The sequence below is a fragment of the Mobula hypostoma genome, chromosome 8, assembly GCF_963921235.1.
Source record: "Mobula hypostoma chromosome 8, sMobHyp1.1, whole genome shotgun sequence".
NCBI lineage: Eukaryota > Metazoa > Chordata > Chondrichthyes > Myliobatiformes > Myliobatidae > Mobula > Mobula hypostoma.
This window is the reverse complement of record NC_086104.1, coordinates 66683173-66697444: the sequence shown is the minus strand read 5'-3', so window position 1 is coordinate 66697444 and position 14272 is coordinate 66683173. Positions and strand designations below refer to the sequence as shown.

General features: G+C 38.2%; 1 protein-coding gene across 1 annotated transcript in view; it reads right to left on the bottom strand.

The window, feature by feature from the left end:
- Window positions 1-1909: 1909 nt before the first annotated feature.
- The window catches only part of zdhhc14 (zinc finger DHHC-type palmitoyltransferase 14), a 131369-nt gene continuing 119006 nt past the window's right edge, over window positions 1910-14272 (bottom strand). Inside the window, exon 9 of the mRNA XM_063056026.1 lies at window positions 1910-4045. Coding sequence (XP_062912096.1) covers window positions 3689-4045 — 357 coding nt within the window. The 3' untranslated portion in view covers window positions 1910-3688. The remainder of the gene's footprint in view (window positions 4046-14272) is intronic.

Sequence of the window (14272 nt, the reverse complement as noted above, 5' to 3'; positions counted from 1 at the left end):
GTCTTGCTGAAGGGTCTCAGTCTGAAACATCGATTGTATTATTTTCCAAATATGTTGCCTGGCTGCTGAGTTCCTCCAGCATTTTGTCTGTGTTGCATCCTATTATTACCTTCACTGGCACGTGACACAGGCAGCAATCCATAAGTTACTATTCCTGGAAGACCTGCTTTTCAGCTTTCTACCCAGCTCTCTAATTTCTCTCTTCAGGAGCTCCTCCCTTTTCCTATCCACATCACTGGGTGCCAATATGTATCAAGACTTATGGTTGCTCACCCTCCCCCTTTAGAAGGCGGTGGACCAGATCCAAGATATCCCTGACCCTGGCACCTGGGAGGCAACATACTATCTGGGTGTCTCTATCGCATCCATAGAATCTCGTGTCTACTCCTCTATGTAATCGCTTATCACTATTGCAGTCCTCTTGTCCCACTGCTTCCTTTATGAGCTGCAGAGCCAGACTCAGTGCCAGAGATCCCCCAGTAGGTAATTCCTCCCCCCCCCCCACTATCCAAAGCAGTATACTTATTATTGAGGGAGTGGGAGTGGCCACAGGGGTTCTCAGCATTGGCTGCTATAGATGCTGATGTGTTCTAATTTAATTGCTGTTACAGCTACCATCAACAGTAACGTGTGTAATGATAATTCGTGGACCATTATGTAATACAACAAAAACACTGAGGATATAACTCAAAGAGAAATTATAATTGAGGCAATGGGCTTTTTTCAACAACTGAACTAGCTTTGATCTGATAGTTGTAACATGGAGGATTAGACTAAAGTTATGTGACATCATTCAGTCATGTTTCATGAGGTATTAATGAGAGACAATTAAAGAATGCTGATAATGGGTATACAACTGGTTAAACTGATATTTATCAATTGACACCCATGATTCAATTCATAAACAATATATTATGGAAAAATGACAGTTACATAACTTCAATATTGCTCGTCTTCCAATTTCATAAATTTCTGCTTTTTAACTTTAAATAATGTTAGAACAGCCAAAATTATGTTGTGAAGTTGAACTTCAGTCCTTCAGTGGTACATCTGCAAATAGTCCCTGCTTTGAGGAAAATTTTTAGCACTTAACAAACAAGTCTACTGCAAGTAATTCCACCACCACCACCCCCAGACTTTCTATAAAATAACCCTTTGTCCTCCTTTGGTACACTCACAAAATAAACTTTATATTTTATAATAAATGTGCAGCATAAAGCTTCAATTCAATATTCTTCCATGTTCTCACTGTAACATACTCATCTTTAGACTTGAACAATCTCCTAAAGGAAAAGAAATTTTTCTTCACACTTCACATTTTTTTGCCAAATATACTTTCAGTTGTGTGAGTGATGATCTTAAAGTGATACATAGGTGAAAGATTTGCCATTTACTTGTCATTTACATTGACAAGTGAGCTCAAAGCAAACAAGGATGAACTCAGAAAGAGAGGGTCTGGCAATTTTGATGAATGCTAGCTAAAAACTTGGATGGGAATGGCATGCTTTACGGTTAAAAGACAAACATATTTGGGTGTAATTATGGAGAAAAAGGTTAGTTATCAGACCGGCTAACTATTTAAATATAACTTGAGATATAATAATATAACTATTGAGAGGGGAAGGGAGATGTAAAGGTATAATAAAATTTTATGATGGAAAATTACTAATAATGGAGGGGTGGATGGAGGGCTAAAGATTTCACATTACTCTAACAAGTGAGCAACATGGAGGGGAAAAATTCCCAAAATATATGTAGTAGCATTTCTTCAGTACTTGTTTCTAACTCAGTGAGTAAAGAAGATGCAATCATCTAATTCTGACAAATGAAAATGGGACAGACAGAGGACTGTTTTTGGGAAACAAAGTATCTTGCAGGTGACATGGAACTTAGTGTAAGAAATAATGAAGATAAAACAGACCAATGAAACGTGCAAAGTCAGATGAAATTTAATGCAGGAAAGTATGAATTAATGTGTTCTGACTAGATAAGAAAAATAAATATAAAATGGGTCAAGAAAAGTATAAAATTTGGATATGGTAAGGCAAGTTAAGAAAGCTTAAAACAAGTCCAAGGGCTTCTGTGTTTTATAAATAGAGCAACAGGGTACAAGCGAGAAGAAGTTATACTAAAAATAGAAGCAGAGAATGTTGTTAATAATCAACGAGTCAAGCAGCATTAATGGAAAGAAACAAAGTTCACATTTCAAATCAATGACCTCCACTGAAGCTGCCTGACTTTAAGTATTTGCAATAATTGCATTTTTTTGTTTTTTGAAGTTATACAAATGCAGTATAAATTAATCCTAATGTCTCATAAGGATAGTGTGTCATATTGTGGGCACTGCACTTTAGAAAACATGTTAAAGCTTTGGAAAGGATCCATCAGAATGGCACTTTAGATAACAGATCAGATTAAGACCAGTAGAGCTGGCATTGTTCCTTTTGGAGCAATTAGCAGCTGAATATAACATTTTATTGGAGTAAATAAGGATTTTTTTCCCCATTGTGAAGAGGAGCTATAACCGAACAACACAAATTTAACATGATTGTGAAAGTGTTCAGGGGAGATTCAAGCAGAATTTCTTTTTGCACACTAAGTTATTATGATCTCCATGCACTCCTTGAACAGGTGATAGCAGATGATTTCAATGAGGTTTCAAAATATAGTTAGAAAAACACCTGAAAAGAAACACCTGCTAGGCAAAGGAGGAAGAGCAGGGAAGTGGGACATATTTGTCAGTTATTTCCAAGCTGGGTTAATCCCTTTTAATCAATTTAAGTACTGTATGGTTATTTGTTCCTTGCACATAAGCAGATAAATATTATAAAGAATTGTGGGGAAAACAATCAAAATTGAGTTGGAACATTACATTTTAGCTGAAAACAGGAAGTCCATTGCACACAATCACCAAGGTAGAGCAATTTAAAGAATAAAAGTGTTATCAATTTATTAATAAACACAGGAAATAAATATCACCCGTTTTATATGGTGACATGGCACAACACAGCTTCTTTTCAAACACCGTACATAAAAAAGAGATAAATGATAATGGTCCTTAATATTCTTGGTCTTTCTAACCAAAAAAATGAATACAGTGAAGGATAATAGGATTTTTCACTTCTCTGCTTTCCTTTGCCCTTGTTTGTATTCTTTGGAAAACAAAATATATATATTTTTTTACACAAGTTCTTTAACACTTGCTTACAATGTGGCATAGTGACTTAGATTACAGTATAAACAGGCTTTGTCTCAACACCTTGTTAATTAGTTATTGCAGATCACCGACGCAAGAGATGAATACTCATTTTGATGATAAAGATGATTCATACTTTGTTTAGCAATTGATTTAGTCAGTGTTCTTCTATTTCAGCAACCTGATATATCATTGATCTCAACTGTGCAACATCTTCAAAGCACGGCACTGTAGAAGTAACACTTGAACAATATCAGAGTGCAGGTTGAATAGTTTTTGCCATGGCCCCATTGACAAAAGAACGTCCATTGTGTTGCTTCTTAGTCTGAGTGATTCAGGATGGCTCTCCTTTACACCTTGGCACTTATTCTTTGTATTCGAGATGGAAGTGGTTGTTTATTGTGTCTAGTCTGTGCTGGAAAAATGATGCCCTTTCCTGATATGACTTTTGGTGTTTACAGCAACATCTGGAATTTGGGAAGTTATAATGGGTCAAACTGAGCTAAGCTTGACAAGGCCTCGAACTGAATCCTCGTGCATTGAATCCTGGGTGACCGCATTCAGGACATGCATCGTGTGGCTATGAGGAAGAGGAGTACCTGGGGTAAGCATTCCTGGAGGTGATGGTGCCTCTTCCGGTGTAAGAAAGTGGTGACCTTCACATTTTTCCTTCATTGGCACTGTATCTGTAAGTAAGGTTTCTGCTGCAAGGTTTGAAGTTGATGGTGGAGGTGTTGGCTGGCTAAGAACCAATGTGGCACATGGAGGAGAAATTGTCATCTTTCCAGGTAGAGGAGGCTCTTCACTGGTTGGACTTGACTCATTCTGTAAAAGTGGTATGGCTGCAGCCTGTAAAACAAATTTAGTTCTCTGAATACATTGATACTGATCGCACTCAAGTATAAATGGAGAATAGATGAAACAAATCTCAGAAATATTAAAGAAACAAAAAGATAATATATTGTTTCAAGTAGGATGGGAAGAGAATGAAGAGAAAATTAGCAACTCTGCTAAGTGTCGAATGATTAACTTACAAGATATTTCTAAACATTATTTAACAGCTTTCCCATATGAGCTCCAGTTATGACTACACAGCAACACATCCATGACTTGCCCAGGAATCTGAGAAACAGATATTTAAAGTAGTCTCATGTTATATTTTTTTAAAAACATTAGGACCTGGATTTTTTCCAGATGTTTTTGTATAAGTGAAAATGCTTCTTTGAGGCATCAACAAGCCTTTATAACCTACATGTACTTGATTTTGAAAGCAGGTTCTGTAATATCATGCATAATTTCAATTACATCTAAGCCAAGTATTTTTTATGGTGAAGGTATCCAGAGGTCTAAGATATAGAGCAATGCAGTGGATTCTGGCTAACTCGGGTAATCGCTTATTTGGGACAACTCTTAAACAACAAGAACTAATCAAGAAAATAGCCAGATTTTCTTTTGTTTATTTGGGACACTGTGCTTGAACAATTTTAAGTCATGTCAGTTGTGTGTGTTTGTGTTCAAAAAGCAGTAATTTTGTTGCTGTAGTTGGTGAGAAATAGCAGCAAGTCAATTCAGAACTGTTTTGCTCACTGCAGTTTCAAACATTCAGGCTTTGAGATTCCAGAAATGGCCAGGAGTAAAAATAAAACAATTTCACTACATCACCAAGTTTAGGAACTGCAAAGATTTGAAGATATTGACAATCATCTTGAATGTTATAATGAAAATGAAGACTTGGAATATGCAATCATCAAAAGCTTTATATGAAGGTAGTCCATTATCTGCACTAGGTGTCTGCACTGATTTTATAGTCAAATAAACATGGCAGCATACAGTGAATGAATTCCTCCATTGATAACTATTAGGAACCAATACAGTTTTTTAGTACTGTAGTAGTATTGATAGTGTTCTAATTTGTCTGTATTTCATTTTTATACATATTTTGTTACTCAGTTAAATGGTAGTTTGTCTTTTTTATAACTTTTAAACTATTTCCATGAAACTTTGGCTAATTGGGACAGCTACTTAATTGGGCCAAAATGTACTGGTCCTGATGTGTCCCAATTAACCAGAATCCACTGTATTTATACATGATTGTTCAGAAGATAATGAGAAGTAAAGCAAACACTGCTAGATAGAAGGAAAAGTTGAGAACTAATGTATTCCTATGGAGGCCACTGGAGAAGATGCAAAATACGTGCCAGGATGTTACCAGATCTGAGAGCATAAGCTTGGGAGGAAAGACTGGACAGATGGAGATGACATTTATCTGGAAAACAAAGCTGAGAAGTGACTCCTACCTTATAATATTATCTGTTCTAATTTGTCTGTATTTAATTTTAATACATATTTTGTTACTCAGTTAAATGGTAGTTTGTCTTTTTTAATAACTTTTAAACTATTTTCATGAAACTTTGGCTAATTGGGACAGCTGTTTAGTCCCATTCGTTAATTATTTCTTTTTTATTATTGTGTGTGTCTATATATATACACACACACACACACACACACACACACACTCTCTCTCTCCTTTTTCTTCTTCTGTCCCTCTCACTATACTCCTTGCCCATCCTCTGGGTTCCCCCCTCCCCTTTTCTTTCTCCTTAGGCCTCCTGTCCCATGATCCTCTCATATCCCTTTTGCCAATCAACTTCCCAGCTCTTGGCTCCATCCCTCCCTCCTGTCCTGTCTTCTCCCATCATTTTGGATCTCCCCCTTTCAAATCTCTTACTATCTCTTCTTTCAGTTGGTCCTGACGAAGGGTCTTGGCCCGAAACGTCGACTGTACCTCTTCCTAGAGATGCTGCCTTGCCTGCTGCATTCACCAGCAACTTTTATGTGTGTTGCTTATAATATTATGACTGATTTGGGTAGGGTGGATGTAGTAAATTTTCCACTGACACAAAGACAAAGGCTATTCATATAAAATAGTCACTTATAAAATCCAATAAAGAATTCAGGAAAACTCTAAATTGATGGGTTAGAATGCAAAACATCACTAGGTGTAATTCCAGTGAATAATTAGATGCAATAAAAGTGAAGCAGAATAAACAGAAAAGCTGAGGGGGGAGTGGTGGAATTACTGTAAATGTAAGGTCAAATTAGTTGCATGAGGTTCCAATGTAGCACAAACTCTTGTGTAGACAGCTGAACTGAATATTCTGTATTTTTGTACTCAACGTAATAATATCCAGTTCATGCAGAAGAAACTGGAACAGAAGAGTAAGAGATTATGGTCCAGATTTCACCCAATATAAGTTGTGTACCAAGGTCTTTTTGAAGACATAAAACCATGAAGGACAAGTTTCCTTCCTGGATGACTTGCAGAATTTAAGTATGGATCCAGCCTGAGAGGCTGGATGCCTTTCAGCTTGGAAGCTTGTAACAAAACATCAAAGTTAATGAAAGCAAAAACACAAGAGATTCTGCAGATGCTGAAAATCTTGAGCAACACATACAAGTGCTGGAGGAACTCACCAACTCAGGCCCATCTATGGAGGGAAATGAGCAGCCAATGTTTTGAGCTGCGAACTTTCATCAGGACTGGAAATGAAAGGTAGAGAAGCCTGAATAAGAAGATGGGTGGGGGGGGATTGGTGGTGGTGGTGGAGTACAGACTGGCTGGTGATAGGTGAAACCAGGTGAGTGGGTGTGGGAGGGGTAGATAAAGTAAGAAGCTGGAAGGTAATAGGTAGAATAGAAAAAGGTCTGAAGAAGGAATGTAATAGGAGAGAACAGTGACCATGGAAGAAAGAGAAGGAGAATGGGGCATCAGAGGAAGGTGGTGGGAGAGTGTAACCAGAAATGGGAATGAAAAGAGAGAGGGCAGTGTGGGGGGAGAAATTATCAGAAGTTAGAGAAGCCAACGTTCATGCCATCAGGTTAGAGACCACCCAGATGGAACCTGAAGTGTTGCTCTTCCAATCAGTGTGTGGCCTCATCTTGGCAGTAGAGAAGGCCATACTCAGGAGGAAGCCATGGGCCGACATATCAGAAAGGATGTGGGAAGTCAGATTGAAATGGGTGGCCACTGGTAAATCCTGTCTTTTGTGGTGGACAGGACATATACCAATACACTTTTGTATGTGTGCATGCATTTGCAGTTTCTGGTAAACGTAAATGAATTATTGAAAGAGTCACTCTTAGGAAACTTTCATTTAGCATTCCTATATATGCCCTGTGGTGTCTGTTTTCATCACCTTTAAAGTGACTCTGCATCACCTGTGGTCTTCAAAGTCACAAGACTCTGAACTGCCTGGCTCTGGATTATTCCCAACTGCAGCAATTAATGTAAAAGCACTGTCCAGTCAGCCATGAAGTCTCCAATTAAAGAACTCACAGATGTTACATACTGAAGGACAAATACTTAAATCATGTTCTCATGCACAACAGCAGCTGCCATGCTGAGCTGACAGCCTTAATCTGCCCCAGATGCAGGGAGCAAAAGACTGCACTCATGATCATGTGAATTAGCAACATGAGTGATCAGAAAGAGATCTCATTTGCTGAAAGGTGAGGTTGTTGCAAAATAACACTGATGTGTTCCAGTTCTCCAGGGAGGTGCTGTGCTTTTGCAAAGCACAAAGGTAATACCAGTGTCTGGGACAAACTGCCAGGTTGATAATGGAGCTCCACCAGCACTTTGCTGCTGAACATCAATTTACAATTACCATCACAATTGCATCTTACAAACTAGTCGTGGTTCTGAGAGAGGGAGCCATGGAATACAACCTATCTTATTGTTAATAGCAGTGAGCTGCAATTCAACAAGTTAAATCATGGAGAAGAGCAGCAGTAAGCTGGGAGCACAATGAAAAGGGATGAAGGTGAAGGTCCCACAATGATAAATCACATCAAACCGGTGGTTTCCTTCAACTCCTGAGCCACACTATACCTCCTCATCCCAATACTCCGGTGAAGTTATTTTAAAACTACAGAGGAACTGCAAAAAGATAAACAATAACCACTAGTGGAAGAGTCAAGAGTCCTAAACATGTGGTGAGGCATTTCCAGACAGTTTACTCCCCGAAAAATCTGTGCAAATGCAGAATAGAACGAAAATAAAAACAACCAGATCCCGATGTTCCAGCCCCCTTCATATCCCAGCCTTCGTAGTCAGAAGGAAGTTTAGTCTCCATAATTTCCAACTTCATGTAAAATAGGACCCAAACTGGCATTCTCTCAATCAAATCTGCTCCAGCAGTAATATATGTTGCAGAAAGAAATCTGTCTTACCACTGTGGGACTCCAAAGTGTGAATTTTTGAGATAAGCTGCTAAATAAATGTGTGTGAAGTGGGGAGATGCAGTTAGCAATGAAACCATGAGGAAGCGTCACAAGGGGGCGGCAAACTCTAACAGCAGATACTTCGCCTGTGTCTGGGTAAGGACGATATGCTGCGTGTTTTAATTCTGGCACCAGATTTTAAAAAGGAAGTCAAAACTTTAGAGATTGGCCTAAACTTACCTGAATACCCCCAGTGATGAGGAAATATAGTTGTCTCGATGGAATGAAGTAAACAAAAATTGCTCTCTACGCAGCAAAGGAATTGATGCAAAGATCTGATTTTAAAAAATACAAAATGTTGAGTGTTTTTTCAGGCTAATGAAGACACTTCCCACAGGCAGAAGGGTCAGCAACAGAGGATACTGTCGTGAATATGTTACCATGAAGTCGAGCGGGGACGGGAAGGTATGCCATTGGCTCATCTAAATATGCAAAAAACTTACCTGACAGGAAGTGAAATACAGGCCACGATCCCAAAGTACCGATCTTACTGGTCAGTAATTCTACTAGGAGTCTGACTGGTTCTAGATGCAGCAGAAACAATTAATGCTGAATACACTGTTTGAACTTACTGTAAAGATGTACTTTAAACTTACTATGCAATTGACTAGACTGCAGCACTGTCCTTTGGGCAAGGGAAACATCCAACATCTTCAAGGGAAGAAAGGAGTGTTCAAAGTGATATTCTTTCATTTAAATTCCTAATTTTGCTTCAAACAATAAAAGCATCATGTCTTTGTTTCTACTTTGAGGAACCATGTTACATTACATCTCCAGTATGGCAGCAACATACCATTTCTTGTGTTCCGTCTGATGTAAATAGATAATGGTCCCAATCTTAAGTGAGATGCCGAAATGTAACCCTGACCAGACATCAGTTCTGAAGTTACATGAAGTATACTGGGCTCTTGAAATTTCTCCAGTTTGGGTGAAACCTTGCAGTTATTGTGCCTTTTCTACCAGAAAAAAAAACTACTTCTTTAGAAGAAAGCCAACTATGTATACTATTCCTGAAAACTTTTGGTATGACTTCCATCAATTTCCAATAAAAGAACTAAAATCTTAAAATTGTACAAAAATTGCAAATGGTTGCAAAAGTTTTAATGTCTTTGCTGGTCAAGTTTCAATCCATTTCTTGAATAATCTGCAGTGTACTCAAAGGTACACAAGTGGTTCTATCATTGCTGAAAGGAAACATAAACTTGCCTGTTTACTAACAATATGGTTGCTGCTGTGGAGGTAAAACAAAATGGAGCTGAGCAAATCAGATCATTTGTACACTGAGCTTGTTGGAAATTATATTTGGCACCAAATTGTTAAATATCTCTTTTAGAGTTTACCTATTTAGATATTTACAGAAACTGATAATCTTTCAAAGTTTGGTAAAGTCCAAATGTAGAATGATAGGGCTGTTAAAAGTATATCATAGAAACCTATTCAAACTTTATATTTCTCAAGTTAAAGTATTAATTTGTTTTCCAGGCTAAGATACTGTGAAGTTTATTTAAAAGAAGTAAAATAAGAGTGTGAGGATGAGAAATAGAAGGGGCTGAAAGCAAGATGCAAGTAACAAGAGAGAATTAAGGAAGTGAGGAAAATATAAAATAGCAAGAGTCAGAAAATGAAAATTAGAAATGAAGAAAACGGAGAAAAAGAGAATTATGAATCTGACAGAAATTGTAGCATACTGAAAGAAAGGCAAATATGTGTAAAAATAAGAGGAGACTCTCAGAATGAGAGGCAAACAGTGGATAACAGATAGAAATCGGGGTGGGGGGGGTGAAGGGTCAGTGAATGACACAGAATTTCTGGGACATAGGGAGTGTATAAGCCAGATAGCTGGGCACTTAAATAGTTACATTGCTAAATTATATTCTATAATTTATTTAATGGTAAATTTGGACCAATGTTAGTCTTTTAGTGAATTTAAATACACATCCTATTATAAGGAATGTTAACTAAAAACTAAATGGCACTATTGTTTGCCACTATAATAATTTCCTTACAAGCACAGAAGTAATTCAGAATAAACTTGATCTACCGTGCGACAATATAATAGTCAAATGGCTATCATCTCTGCTCCAATAATTGTATTATTAACTATGGCTATCCTTAATAGCCTTATTATTTTGCATTGAATTTGTCAGCAAAAACACTTGTTAGAAAGACTTAAACATGCCATGCAAATAATACATAACAACATTTAGTTTAACATGCAGATTTATTGCTAGAAAATACATGCAGCTTTCATGCAAAAGTCTACAGCTTCTTAAACACTTTAATACATAGTAAAATTATTTGCCAGTGATATTGCTGGGTTTAGAAAATGCTCAGGAGCACTACAAATCTTCGCAGGCTCAAATGTGGCAGCACAAGAAATACGTAGCTTTCCCTTCAACCTTTTTTTTAAGAAATGAACAAAATGCATTTTATCAATATGGACGTCTTTCTATATTACTTCCTACCAAGAGTCTGGTTGACACAAGTGACCAGTACTCTACGTAAATGGCAATTTTGAAATGTAAGACACAACAATGAATATGGTAGGCTATGTGACCATGATAGGTAAGTTTTTCATTGAATCTCCATTATCAGTGTGATGAATGAATTTTCGTGCCTCGGCTATGATCAGCTAACTAAAAGATTGAGATTGTAACTGCTTCTTCCTGGTCTCCACAGTTAGCTGCTGAATGGATAAACCTGGAGAGTAATACTTTAACTTTATCCTCCAAATAACTGCCATTTTCATATGTGGATAATCCTTGTTCTTGTTGAACGTAACATTAAAATTTTATTACAACTATCATTTAATAATACCACTTAATCTATCATGTAATAAATAAAATTAACTAAGCATCTTGAATAGGCAAACAAATGCATATTGCTTCTTCATGGCTGCTCTTCGCAGATAGCATAACATTTAGCAAAGTCGGAAGTTTGAGAACAATCACAGATTTCAAGGTGACAGAATGCCAGACCGTGAACAAGTGGGAGTACTAGTATAGATAATCATAAAGTGCAAATGATATGCTATGTGTAAGAAAGAATTCGGAGTGTATATACATAAATCCTTAACATGATTTCTGAAATGTGGTGCCAGGAATTGTCCACAGTCCTCCTCCTCAACTTGGTCTGACATGTTTAAGTCTGTGGCAAAAGGCAAGGCAAGACCCTACCAGGGATGTGAAACTTCCATTAAGAGGCAATCAAAAAATGAAATGATGAGTTTTGATAAAGGAGGGAGAAAAATACCATAGCCTTTAGTAAGTAGAGGCCATAGATTCTGCAGCACCAGTAAAAGAAGCTGAGTAAATTGTTTATTTGATTTAGTGAGATACTGTGCAGCACAGGCCCTTCCAGCCATACTGCCGAGTAATCACCCCCCCCACCGCCACCCCCCCCCGATTTAATCCCAGCTGAATCACGTGACAATTTACAATGACCAATTAACCTTCCAACTGGTACATCTTTGGACTGTGGGAGGAAATTGAAGCGCCCAAAGGAAACCCATGCAGTCATGGGGAGAATGTACAAACTCCTTCCAGACATGGGAGAGAAATAAATCTGGATTGCTGGTACTGTACATCATTGTGCTAACAACTATACTACTGTGCCACTTGTTTATTTTTTAAAAAACCAGCTTCAGTAAAATGCTATGGCTTTGTAAAGCACTGGTAAGGCCTCACTTGGAGTATTTTGAGTTTTGGGCCCCTTACCAAAATGATGTGCCAGCACTTGACAGAGTGCAAAGGAGATTCACTAGAATGATTTCAGGAATAAAAGGGTTAATGCTTGGGGATTGGTTGATGGCTCTAGGCCTGTACTCCCTGGAGTCTAGGAGAATGAGGGGTTGGGGGTATCTTATTGAAAATTATCGAAAATTGAAAGGCCTAGATAGAGTGGATATGGAGAGGATCCTTCCTGTCATGGTTGAGTCCAGACTACAGGGCACAAGCTCAGAATAGAGGGACATCCATTTTGGACAGAGATAAGGAAGAATTTCTTTTGCCAGAGGATAGCGAATCTGTGGAATTCACTGCCATCCACGGCTGTGGAGGCCAAGTCATTGGGTATATTTACAGCAGAGATTGATAGGTTGTTGATTAGTCAAGGGTGTTAAAGGTTAATTGGAGCAAGCAAGGGAATGAAGTTGAGAGGGATAATAATCAGCCTTGATGGAATGGCAGAGCAAACACAATGGGCCAAATGTCCTAATACTGCTCCAATGTCTTATGGAAATGTTCTAAGTAAGCTAAATTCTATGTGGATTAAAACAAATCAACATTTTCAGTTATTAAAAGTTAATTTTTCCATTATAATGAGATATCAAGTCAAATGCATGAGTAGTACCTTATTTTCTGGTAAAGTGAAGACATATAGTATACACACACACACACACTTTTATGATGCATGTCCGTGATTTGGACTATGGGATTAATGGATTTGTGTTTAAATTTGCCAATGATACAAAGTGGAGGAGCGGGTAGTGTTGAGGAAACAGAGAGCCTGCAGAGAGACTTAGATAGTTTAGGGGAAAGGGCAAAGAAGTGGCAAATGAAATATAATGTTGGAAAGTGTATGATCATGCTCTTTGGCAGAAGAAATTAACAGACAGATTATTATTTAGATGGGGAAAGAATTCAAAATGCAGAGATGCAAAGGGACTTGGGAGTCCTTATGCGGGATACCCTAAAGGTTAACCTGCAGGTTGAGTCAGTGGTGAAGAAGGAGAATGCAATGTTGCCATTCATTTCTAGAAGTATAGAATATACAGCAGGGATGTGATGTCGAGGCTCTATAAGGCACTCATGAGACCACACTTGGAGTATTGAGTGCAGTTTTGTGCTCCTTATTCTAGAAAGGATATACTGACATTGGAGAAGGTTCAGAGAAGATTCACAAGAATGATTCCAGGAATAAAAGGGTTACCATATCAGGACCATCTGGCAGCTCTGTATTCCCTGGAGTTCAGGAGAATGTGGGGGGACTCAAAAACATTCCGAATGTTAAAAGGCCTGAACAGATTAGATATGGCAAAGTTATTTCCCACAGTAGGGGAGTCTAGGACAAGAGGGCATGACTTCAGGATTAAAGGATGCCTATTTAGAAGAGATATGTGGAGAAATTACTTTAGTCAGAGGGTGGTAAATCTACAGAATTTTTTGCCATGAGCGGCTGTGAAGGCCAAGTCATTGGGTGCATTTAAGGCAGAGAAAAATAGGTTCTTGATTAGCCAGGGTGTCAAAGGGTAAGGGGAGAAGGCAGGGGAGCGGGGATGACTGGAAAAATTGAATCAGCCCATGACTGAAAGGCGGAGCAGACTCAACGGGCCGAATGGCCTACTTCCGCTCCTATATCTCATGGTCCTGTGGTCTAAAATGCTGGAGCAGCTCTGCAGGCCAGGCAACATTATGGGAAAGAATAAACAGTCGACATTCTGGGCAGAGATCCTTTATCAAGACATCAAGAGTCTTGATGAAGGATCTCTACCCGAAATTTCAACTGTTTACTCTTTCCCATACATACTGCCTGACCTGCTTAGCTCTCCCAGCAATTTGTGTGTTGTTGCTTTGGAATTACAGCATCTGCAGATTTTCCTCATGTTTATGCATTGCACAAGAGAGTTCTTTGTTCCATTTCTCAAACTTTGGGTAGTAATTTAAGAAATCTATAAAGGTGAATTTCATTATCAGAACATCCATAAATAACATGGGGGTCACCTGTAGTTCTTGCTAGCTCTCAATATAATTATTGTTCAGAGTTGTTAAGTCTATCAAACTTCAGATGAAAATC